At 39.5% G+C, this 12,812-nt stretch overlaps 1 protein-coding gene across 2 annotated transcripts; it reads left to right on the plus strand.

Moving 5' to 3' along the window:
• The first annotated feature begins 9,307 nt into the window (after positions 1–9,307).
• Positions 9,308–12,812, plus strand: LOC141599476 (7-deoxyloganetin glucosyltransferase-like). Of its 2 annotated transcripts, none has more exons than XR_012523838.1 (2): positions 9,308–9,670; positions 11,702–11,833. XR_012523838.1 is itself a non-coding variant. In XM_074419497.1 (2 exons), the coding sequence occupies exons 1-2, from the start codon at positions 11,012–11,014 to the stop codon at positions 12,634–12,636; spliced, it is 1,440 nt and encodes a 479-aa protein (XP_074275598.1). In that variant the 5' UTR covers positions 9,699–11,011; the 3' UTR covers positions 12,637–12,812. The 2 variants fall into 2 exon arrangements, 1 of the variants encoding a protein (XP_074275598.1); XM_074419497.1 differs by lacking the exon at positions 9,308–9,670 and adding an exon at positions 9,699–11,516 and having other exon boundaries at positions 11,702–12,812.

Raw genomic sequence — 12,812 nt, forward strand, 5'->3', positions numbered from 1 at the left:
GATCATTACCACATGTTCCACGAATCGCTTGCCATGACTATGACTACCGATGCCTCATCTTAAAACAAGATCAAACATACTGTAACAACTTCTCACAACTATGTCCCATCAACAGAATATCACTATATCATGACAACAACGAAAACATATACAACTCTCTTTCATATCATACTCTACCTTCATTCCAAAACTTAACTGATAAGAAACATCAATAAACAAAACAACTGTCTATCTGTACAAACTGAAACTCACAGGAAGCAACATCAAACAAAACAACAATTTATGTGTAACTGGTATGTACTTTCGAAACTCGAATCATAATCATCCCGCCTACTCCACCACAACCGGTGACGGCATCGCAACACCGCCACCAACAGCCACACCGCAGTGCGAAAATACCCGCATTTTAACACTAAATACCGTGCCCGGATCACCACCCGAGGCACCACAACCACATCGATAGTCATCACAACTTACACAATCCCATAAACACTGACTCAACATAACTTCTCGGACAAGAAAAACTTACTCAAATCCACTTTACTAAATCACAATGCAACATATTATATGAATTAAACAGATAATAACCTCATGAATATCATCCCCTTACCATAGCACAGAATAACATATATCATGAATGCATACAAGTATAACCAGTCACGCCATATCACTCAAATTATTACCTTTTTGAATATCAGTCAATTAGATTAGCGTACCCAACATGCATTACAGAACATTCAAATACAACTTTATAATAATCATACCATACCACTTCTTGTGAGGTCAAAACCTCACACAAACATTTATATATATCACAGACCCGTAATCACATCCAACCAGTCAATCCTGATCACGTAAGTTACCACTCAACAAAGGTTACCTGTCGCCCGAGTTTAACTCATATGCCCCTCATAACATATTCCCCCATTCGCACAACCATCACTTCCTGCCAAGTATAACCATACCATTACTATTCAACTATTAGCATCCGCCTCATCTAACCACATCTTATACCCTCTCACAATCATACACAACAATCAGGTCCCTACCAAAACAACCTCTTTAGAATTGCTACCTTTCTAATATACCATCACTCTTAACCATGAGTCACAAACCATAACACTACCACTGTCCGGACATCAACCCTCTTACACTAATTTCTAAACATCACGGTTTCTTTCCTATCATTGGTTAACATTCCAAATAACGAACATCAAATCCACCAACAAAATTTACCTCAACATTCTTCCCAACACTATCCTTAACCGTATCGTCATCTAACTCTCCACCGATATCTCATATCGTGCAGATACTCTATCAATCTCTTACTCCCTTAATTCCTCAAAACCTATGAATAATCATGTTGTCCCGAGACTCCTATGTAACCGTTAACTCAAATCCCCATGATAGTATCATACATCTTAACGATTCCTTACTTTTATATCACATAACTCCGGTCAACATTTTCCTAGTTTTACTCCCCTCATTCTTTTCTTTTACTCTCGACAAAATCAATTAACCATAAAACTCCTTATTACTTCTTCCTAACTCTTTAGTGTTCCGGTTACTTTCTCATTGCTCCAAGACTCACATCTCATTATTTTATATCGATATCATCTCACTCTTTCTTACCATGGATCTTCTCTTATTATGCTATCACTCATACTTGCCACTAATCTATCCATAAAATCAACGTTCACTGTTCAAACAATTGCATTTCCTTCGTACATCTCTAGAAATCAAAATTTATTTTATACCGTTAAATGCCCAAAGAAATCACACGTAGTTTTACCTCTTAATAAACCAAATCTTCCAAACTCACTCACTGTCTGCAAATCCACCTCGCAACATGTCTCCATAAAGTTCACTATATACCACTATTCTCAACCCCTTTTAAAATGAACTTTCACTACATATATTCTTGACCCACACGACTCCTAACCATCTCCCTCCATAATTCTTTACACATCTCAAGTTGCCACTATCCACGTCCTTACTCTCAATTCTTTCATTCTCACGTTCCTTAGACTCACATCATCCCTTGCCCATATTCACTTACTTTCACGTTACTCAACACACAATCCTATCACTCATTTCATTTCATCTCAGAAAACATGCTCTATGTCTCAATTAAGCCATAACGGTCTTCCTTTTCTTTTTCCACTATCTATCACAACCACATATAACTCATGTCCTCCCACCGAACTCATACTCACCACAGGTGCCACTCACTACACCATAAGATTGGGTAACTTACGGGTCAAGACCAACGTACATGTAAAACAATGCATAAAGAAGCAAAATGACACCTTTGAAATTACACATGATATGCAACGAATTCAAAAGATAAGCATAAGACCCGAATCATAGGTCAGTAGATCGAGTACTGGCCACTCGATCGAGTAAGGGACTTACTCAATCGAGTAGGTGAAGGTCAGAAACACGTAAAACAAATCACCAGGGCTACTCGATCGAGTAACTAACTTACTCGATCGAGTGCCGCCTACTCGATCGAGTACCAAGGCTACTCGATCGAGTACCCTACACAATTCTCAGCACTGTCCAGTTTTCGTAAAACGGTCATAACTCACTCATTTCTTGGTCGTTTTGGGCGTGTGACCTATCGTTAGAACCGTAAAAGAACAAGCTATCACCTCCAATTCGAATCACATTAAAATCATTTATACATCTCAAGTTATAACAGTTTAAAGACAACCAATTTATAATCGAAAAACACAACTACTTGATTTTACTTCCAAACAACTTAAACGACAACAAGGTAAGCAAAAACTACCCAATACTCATAAAACCAGTAGTCCCAATCACATGTTACTATTTTTTTAAAGCAAAGCAACAACATTCATCATGCAATTAATTTATTTAACTTGCCAATCATTTTGTGATATACCATTTTGTAACACCCCCATACTCCAAGTGCCTTACCAGGACCACTTAAGGCATGGAAGTACTACCATCTCGGTTTCCCGAGGCAATGATAATCATAAGACAATAACGAAACATACTTAAAAGTAAATAATGTTTAAAGTGATTACATGACAACTCCAAAACTGATAAAAAGAAATACAAGATTCTCAGACGGTCTACTGCTAAAACTATCAAAGCTATAAAACATCGTCTGACACAGCGGAAGACTTCTAACTGCCACGTGATGACTCATCCCAGCTATCCCATACGCGTCATATCATACCTGCTCAATAACTGCTCACCACCCCCGAATGGATCACCACAGTTTTTAAAACATTTAAACGGGGTCAGTACTAATCACACAATTTATATAAACCAATCAACACAACAAACAACACAGCTCAAACAGTCACACACACAATCACACCAACTCCAATCAATCTCCGTCACCGACTGTCCACTGGACCAGCCCTGCAAGTGGGGGACCGCAGCCGTACCCACCAAATCCCCGCTCATCATACCGAGCGATAACCCTGTCCCATTAATATGCACATCCCTGTAGGGAAATATTCGTAAAATTCCCTTAAATTTTAGGACTATAACGTAACTTTAACATGTGATTATTGTCATAAAACAAAAATACAAGAGAAAACGATAAAGAACAAGAATCAACCTCGGGTCCTATGCAATTCGGCCTAGTAGTGAAGAAATCAATGTAGATTTCCTCCTAATCGTTGCACCCAAGACCGTCTGAGACTATGCCCTTTGTGCTAGAATTGCTCTCTAATTGCCTTGCAATATTGAGAGAGCTTTTGTGAGATTTTTCGATGAGAGATCTAGGATTTCAGAGAAGAGAGCTCCAAAACCCTAATTTTGTGTAAAATGAAATGCGTTAGGTCAAAAGGAGAGAGGCTCTCTCCTTTTGTTGCTTCGTACAAACCGAGATCACAAGGGAGGGAGTGGGCTTTCACTTTCTCCTTATTTGTAACTCGTGGTCCGACTCAAAATGCTAAAATGTATATGACGGGATTTTATTATAAATCGTCATCGGTTATCGGTTATTAAAATATCAACTAGTAACATGACTCAGTCAATATATTAATACTTGTCCGACAAAGACAATATTGTATAATTAATTCAATATACATCAATTAAATATAATCGTTTATATTCAATTTACGAAATAACCGCTTAATTCGTCTTAGCCATTATTATTTAATCCGTATTAAATAATTATCTCAACATCGCGTTTGACTAATTATTAGTCAATAACTCCGACTAACTGTTTAGTCATATTAGGCATCAACATGATGTATTTTCATCTTGTCACATCTCTCAAACGTATCTTATAGGTGTGACTTTTAGGGACCAGTTGATCACCGCCATCAGTATGACAATAACGTCAAACTTATCTAGCAAGCCAACCGTTATTGATAAACGTGGACCAACTGATAATAATACAAAAGTATGCCCTTTGATCCTTTTAGAGATTTAAATGTTATTGCACTAACTGTAGAGGACACCAGCCCCAACAATCCCCTCCCGTGGCGGGTTCCACGGAGGGCGAAACTAGGGCGTGAAGCCACTCCCGCAAGTGACTCCACTCAGCCGAGAACGCATCTCGAGAACCAGAGACAAACAATCACAACCATCAACAGCAATCAATCAACAACCGTCATAAAACCAATACGATAATAATCAGCAATTACACAACACCAACAATACATTATGAGACTAATACTGAGTAGGGAAACCCTACCTGGAACAGCAACACAATCAGACGGTCTCAACAGCTGTATCAAAATTCCTCTTCTACGAATCCTCCTCCTAACATATAATCACATAATTATTAACAATCACAAAACTAACACAAATCCCCAATTCCCAAAATTAGGGCTTAACGAAACTTAATTAAATATAACAAATTCGATATGTAGATCTTACGCAAGGATCACAAAGATATAAAGAACGATGAAATCCGACCTCTCAAGCTCCGGGATTTGTCGATAATGTGATTGATGCGAAGAACGTAGTTTGCTTTCTCTTTGAACGTAATTAGGTTTGATAAAATGTATTAGGGAAGTGACGGAGTTGTTTATATATTCAATCGCATTATTAACAAAACCCGACAAATCATCACCCCGTAAACCGGCTACTCGATCGAGTAGCTGAGGTACTCGATCGAGTGCCCCCTTACTCGATCGAGTATCAAGGTTACTCGATCGAGTATCCAACAGGTCAGAAACTATTTTAAACTGCAAACCACCCTTACTCGACAGAGTAAGACCCACTCGATAGAGTACCCAGAGACTCATAAAACCGTAGTATTACATGTTATTTCAAAGAAGGGTGTAGTTGTGGATCCTGCCAAGATTGAGGCAGTTACTAAATGGAAAGCACCGAAGAATGTGGCAGAGATCAGGAGTTTCTTGGGTTTGGCAGGGTACTACAGACGGTTCGTGAAAGACTTTTCCAAGATAGCCAGACCTATGACAGCTTTGATGAGGAAAGAGAAAAGGTTTTGTTGGGATGAAAGTTGTGAGACGGCGTTCCAGACATTAAAGAAGCGTTTGACCACAGCTCCAATCTTAGCTTTACCTGAAGAGAGTGAGAATTTTGAGGTGTATACAGATGCTTCAAAGAACGGGTTAGGTTGTGTGTTGATGTAGAATGGGAAGGTGATTGCCTATGCTTCTAGGCAGCTGAAGCCTTATGAGGAGAACTACCCTACACATGATCTGGAGTTGAGTGTAGTTGTGTTTGCTCTCAAGATTTGGAGGCACTATCTTTATGGGGCGACCTTTAAGGTGTTTTCAAATCACAAGAGTCTCAAGTACATCTTCACTCAAAAGGAGTTGAACATGAGACAGAAGAGGTGGGTGGAGCTGATTGGAGATTATGACATGGATATTATATACCATGAAGGGAAAGCTAATGTAGTTGTATATGCCTTGAGCAGGAAGAGTGTGTATTCTCTATGCACAGCTATGTCTTTGATGAGGTTGAGAGATGAGGTGGAGAAGATGGGGATACATATGATCTAGAGAGGGGATGCTAGAGGGGATTTGACAGTAGAGCTGGACCTTTATGATGATATTCGCAGGAAGCAGTCTTTGGATGCCAAGATTCATGTGTGGAGAGCTGGAGTAGAGAAAGGGACAGTGTCTAGATTCTCTATTCATACAGATGGTAGTGTGAGATTCGATGGGAGATGGTGTGTTCCTAGTGATGAGGAGTTGAAAAAGATAATTATGATAGAGGCTCATTGCACACCATATTCGGTACATCCAGGTGATGACAAGCTATATAAGGGTTTGAAGCAGACTTTCTGGTGGCCTGGGATGAAGAAAGAAACAGCAGAGTTTGTGGCTCGTTGTTTGACATGTCAGAGAGTTAAAGGGGAGCAGCGACGACCATAAGGTAAGATTCAGTCTCTTGAGGTACCTGAGTGGAAGTGGGAGTCCATTTCCATGGATTTTATCGTGGGTTTGCCGAGGAGTCAGCAGGGTAATAACATGATATAGGTTATAGTTGACCGATTGACTAAGTCAGCTCACTTTGTGCCGATGAAAGATAATTGGACCAAGATATAGCTAGCTTTGGCTTATAGGAAGCACGTGGTTCGGTTGCATGGGGTGCCTAAAGATATAGTGTCCGATAGAGATGCGAGGTTCATATCACGATTTTGGAAAGAGTTGCAGGAAATGATGGGAACTACTTTGAAGATGAGTACAGCATTCCATCCTGCGACAGATGGCCAGACAGAGAGGACCATCAAGACTTTAGAGGACATGTTGCGAGTTGTGTTATGGATTTTGGTGGTAGCTGGGAATAGAGGTTAGATTTGATTGAGTTTTCTTATAATAACAGCTATCACACTAGTATAGGCATGTCACCGTTTAAGACTTTATATGGGAGGAGATGTAGGAGTCCGATCTGTTGGGATGATAGTGCTGAGGCAGTTGTTTTGGGGCCAAAGATAGTACATGAGATGGTTGAACAGGTTAAGCTGATTATGCCAAGGATGAGAGCTGCCCAGGATCGTCAAAAGAGTTATGCAGACCTACATCGTCGTGACATAGAGTTTCAGGTTGGGGACAAGGTTCTTTTGAAAGTGTCACCTATGCGTGGGGTCATGAGATTTGGGAAGAAATGGAAGTTCAATCAGAAGTTTATAGGGCCATATGAGATTTTGGATAGTGTGGGTGAGGTTGCATATCGGTTAGCTTTACCAGATGCTTTGGATAGAGTGCATAATGTGTTTCATGTGTCTCAGCTGCGGAAGTATGTTAGCGATCCATCACATCTGTTAGAGGTAAAGAACATCGAACTAGATGAGTCTTTGTCTTATCTTGAGGTGCCTAAACAGATTCTTGATCGAAAGGTTAGGAAAACTAGACATGGTGAGACAATGTTGCTTAAGGTTCTTTGGTCTAACCATGAGGTGGAAGAGGCTACATGGGAGGCGGAAGAGGCTATGAGGGAGCGGTACCCGTCTCTGTTTGATCAGGTATGTGTGGTTACGGGGACGCAACCTTGTTTCTTTTAGGAGGGTAGGAGATGGTCGCATAGAGTTTTTGCATGTTTTATGTTGGTTTTAGTGCAGTTTGTAGTTGTCTTGAGTCGGGTTGAGTTTTGTTTTGGGAGGTGTGTTTTGGAGTTTTGTGTTGAGTTTTGTTATGTTGTTGTGTCAGGGTGGTGTTAGTGTGTTTTGTTTTGTTTGTGGTTTGAACTTCGGGGTCGAAGTTCTTTTTAAGGAGGGAAGAATGTAATACTACGATTTTATGTGTCTTAAGGTACTCTATCGAGTGGGGCTTACTATGTCGAGTAAGTAGCTTTTTACACAAAACAGTAGACTGCCTGTAGGGTACTCGATCGAGTAAGCTTGGCACTCGATCGAGTAAGAGTCACTCGATCGAGTAAGTCACTTACTCGATCGAGTAAGTGAGCTGACGGGTGATTTCTGACGGGTTTGTTAATAATGCGGATTGATATTTAAGACTTTCGTCACTTTTCCTTAAAAACACTTTTACAACCTAAACCTGCAAAGAGAAGATTAAGAAGTTACGTTGAATCATCCTCGCCGCATTATTAGCAAATCCCGAAGCTAGGAGTGTCGGATTTCGTTGTTCTTTACGCCTTTGTGATCCTTGTGTCGAAGGTAAGCTTTACATATAGATTTTATAATTTTTTGTTAAAGTTGGTTAAACCCTAATTGGGTGATTTGGGGGTTTGGGTGATTTATGTGAATATGGTTGTGATTGTATGTATATATCTTTGTATAGGAGGAGGATTCGTTGAGGAGAGATTCTGACTTAGCTGCTTGATCGTCTGTCGGTGTTTGCATTTCCAGGTAGGGTTTCCCTACTCAGTATTAGTTACATAGTATGTGGTGATTGTGGTTGTGATTATTGGTTAATTATGTTGTTGGTTGATCTTGGCGGTTGTTGATTTCATGATGCTGATTGGTTTGTATATGTCTGTGATCTTCGGGGCGCGTTCCTGGCTGAGTGGAGTCACTTGCGGGAGTGGCTTTACGCCTTTGATTCGCCCTCTGTGGAACCCGTCACAGAGGGGATGTGCACATTAATGAACTTGGGTTTATCGCTCGATGGAGATGAGCGGGGATTTGGTGAGTACGGTTACGGTCCCCCACTGACGGCGTGGAGTACTTGTTGCGATGGGTATTCTGGCAGGGCTACATACTTTAGTGTGTAGTCAGTTATGTGGAGATTGGAGATGGAGACCGAGGTCTTGTTGAGCTGTATGTGTTCTTGTTACATTGTGGCATTATTTTATGTAATTAGTACTGACCCCGTCAAATGTTTTAAAAACTGTGGTGATCCATTCGGGGATGGTGAGCAGTTGTTGAGTAGGTATGAGACGATGCGCTTGGGTTAGCTAGGATGAGTCACCACGATGCAGTCTTAGAGTCTTCCGCTGTTTTTGGACTAGCTGTTTAATATTTTGATTTGAGGACATTTGTATTTACTTTTACCAGTTTTGGAGTTGGACATGTACTCACTTTAAACTTTATTACTATTTAAGTATGTTTCTTTATTGTCATTTGATTATCATTGTCTCGGGTAACCGAGATGGTGACGACCTCATACCTTTAGTGGTCCTGGTTGGGCACTTGGAGTATATGGGTGTCACAGAATCCTTCAAAATATTTGGGACACATTTCGACTTCATTTTTATTGTACCCTAATGCTCCCGCATCAATGTTTTCTATTGAAAAATCCTAAATTAGAATATAAAATAAAAAATTTCGAAATTCGTAGTGATAAAACTACATTTTACCGAAAAAAGTATCAATAAAAATTATGACGCAGTTGGTTGGTGAGTAAGTAGGTCGGATACGAGTCTAGATTTTCACCTAATAGAGTTGATACGAGTCTAAATTTCCACCCAATAGGGCGGGTACGAATATAAAAACTTTTACCTGTTGTAGATGGTGAGGCGAATACGAATACAAATACGAATACGAATACGAGTATGAGTATGTTTTGGTTGGTACGGGTGTGGGGAGCCTACATCCACTACCTCCCCGCCCTAATAACATGCCCTTATCCCGATAAGCGTGCTCAAATTTATCGACCCCGTCTCCAGCGTTGATGAGATGTCAGATGTATATGAATTTACTACCTATGGCAGGGACATGGCGAATACGATGATTGTTCAGAGTAAGCCATGAAAATGTTCTCAGATGCTAAAATGTCATAACTCATAAGTCCCAACACAGGTAATTAATCATTTGCTCAAATTGTTTTTTTCCTAATTGAGGGTAGTTTCATGTAATCTTAGATCTTAGATTATTAATTCACTTTCATTCCCTTTCTTTTATATTTTTGGTTTAAACCGGGATATCCACCTTCGACAACGGTGTGATTATGGCACTCTTAGCTAATGCTTCCTGAAAAATTGGAATTCTGCACTACCCTTTTGTCCCTAAGTATGATACTCTCGTGATATGAATTGATTTTAGCCAACTTATGATTTTTTTAGAAAGTATTTGGATTATCTGTAATATTGTTTAATTTAGCCAAAGTTTCAATCTTTTCAATTATTTTGGCTGTTCAATCAACTATTGGTGATTTAAATTGAACTAGGTTTTTGTTTGGAATTGATATGATTTAAAACAACCTGTAATTGTTGTTATTACTTCTGCCAAAACATATGATTAAATTTGAAGAACATACTGTAATTATGAATTGTCCGTACACATGGTCTACTATACTTCATCCGTCTCAATCATTTACTTGCCTTTTTTTTAATCTTTTGTAAGGGGTATTTTATTATTATAATCAAAGGTAAACATATGATTGGGACGGAGGAAGTAGTATATGTTAGCAAGATATACATTAGCTGAAGGTGAGATTAATATCGGAGCATCTGTAGTATATCTGGGCATCTGGCATGTTTGTCCGGATTTGTTGATATGATTTTGAGTGATTATACACTCTTGAGTCTTGACACATTTCTTATTATCATGGGCCGTTCCTAAACAATCTTATTGTGTTTTCTACATAAGTGTAAGAATGTGGACATCCCCGACTCTGCTCTACCTCGCCGTAAGGCAGTCTTCCAGGCAATGGGTATTATTGTTGTCGCGTGGTTGAAACTGCTACTTACTGTGTTATGATTTTGCCTTGCTGGACCACATAGGTAGATGAATGGTTCATTTCCCTGGAAACTTTTGCATGATAGATATTTTACTAGGAGGAGAAGTTTACTATAAACTTGCTTGGTGCTCTTTGTTTCTATGCATTTGGTCTGCTTCAAAAAAATTATCGGGACAAAACTAAGTACGTACTAGATTTAGGCTGCTCTTTTTTTGTGGCTGTAGACGAACCACTCATCGTAAGCTAGTTAGCTAGTCAAGAACAGGACCACTCTCTAGGCCAAACTTTAATTTTCTTATCACAAACTCCTATTGGTAGTCGCACGAGTGAACCAAATTTAGTACCACCCTCTTATAAGATTGTTATTCGATTCCACAAGGGATTTTAAATTACATTTGAAACAACATTAGAGTAATAATATTAAGTGGCATTGTCTCATTTTCCTAAAGTAGTGGTTAGTGATGGAATCAAAGCATCATGTTGTTTGTATTCCTGCTCCGATCCAAGGCCACATAAACCCAATGTTTAAACTAGCAAAACTACTCCATTATAGAGGTTTTTACATTACCTTTGTGCACACCGAGGTCAACTATAGCAGACTAGTCAATTCCTCGGCCTCAGATTCTCCCTCTCTTCACAACCTAGACAATTTTTGTTTTGATACTATTCCCGATGGCCTGCCCCCAGACAACAAGCGTGGCGTAAACGACCTCCCTGAATTGGTTACTGCAATGTTCAGCTTAGAATCAAAGAAGGCACTTAGGTCGCTCTTGTTGAAGCTTCGTGCTTCTTCTGATGTGCCTCCTATAACTTGTATGATTGTAGACGCTCACATGAACATTACATATGAGCTCAGTAAAGAGTTGGGCATCCCAGTTTTGCTTTTCTACACTACAAGTGCTTGTGCTTTCCTAGGATTTTTGCATTTTGACGAACTTGTTAAAAGAGGCCTTTCTCCATTAAAAGGTATCTGAAAAGTTCTATCTTTTAAGCTTTTCATCAACAAATGGTTCTAGATAGTCATATATGTATTTTTTCGCATGACACAATAAATTTTGTATGAAATAATTTCAGACAAATGTTTCCCTTAGTTTTTTGAGGTTGTCTTAAAGAGCAACTTCCGAGTACTAAATTTACATTTTTGTTGGCAGATGAAAGCTACTTAACCAATGGATTCCTTGACACGCCAGTCGGCTGGATTCCCGGCCTAAAAAATGAGGCCAAGTTAAAGCACCTCCCTTCATTTGTGAGAACAACAGATCCACATGATTTTATGTTCAACTACTGCATCAAGGTATCGAGTCAAGCTATAATTGCTGGTAACATAATCCTGAATACATTTGATGATCTAGAAGGCGAAGTTCTACGAGGTATTAAAACCAAGATACCAAATCTATTTACCATTGGCCCTTTACCATTGCTCTGCCATCAAGCCAATTTACTAAACTTTGGTTCAAATTTATGGACGGAAGACACAAATTGCTTAGAATGGTTGGATAAAAGAAGTCCAAAATCTGTGATTTATGTAAACTATGGAAGCCTAACTATATTAACCTCGGAACAACTCGAGGAGTTTGCTTGGGGATTAGCTAAAAGTAAGCAACATTTCTTGTGGGTGATCCGGAATGATTTGGTCAATGGTGAATTCGGGTTTTTGTCTAAGGAGTATATGGAGGAGATCAAGGAAAGGGGTTTGGTTTCAGGTTGGTGCCCACAAGAGAAGGTGCTTAAACACCTGGCTATCGGAGCTTTCTTGACTCACTGTGGGTGGAATTCGACCCTGGAAAGCATGGGTGAAGGGTTGCCTATGATATGTTGGCCATTTTTCGCAGACCAACAAACAAATTGCTATTATGCTTGTGATGATTGGGGAGTCGGGGTGGAGATTGGGGAGGGTGAGGTTAAAAGAGGCCGAGTTGAAGAGGTTGTGAGAGAGGTGATGGAGGGTGAAAAGGGGAAAGAAATGAGGGAGAAAGCTCTGAAATGGAAGAAGAAAGCAGAGGCGGCTACTAAACTTGGTGGTTCATCCCATAATAACTTGGAAGACTTGGTTAAGTGGATCTCGGAGAAGAACAATATAGAGTAGTTGTTTACAATATAACTAGTTTTAAACCCGTGCAAAATTGTACGGGTATGTATTTGGGCTAGAATGAATGTTTTTTTATGTATATTTGTTTTTGCATTTCTATTGTACCTATCTAATTGGTCTAAATCAACGATGTACATAATTAATGTTTAAATTTGTTATAAACATGTGTCACA

Source organism: Silene latifolia, chromosome 9 (genome assembly GCF_048544455.1).
Source record: "Silene latifolia isolate original U9 population chromosome 9, ASM4854445v1, whole genome shotgun sequence".
Classification (NCBI taxonomy): domain Eukaryota; kingdom Viridiplantae; phylum Streptophyta; class Magnoliopsida; order Caryophyllales; family Caryophyllaceae; genus Silene; species Silene latifolia.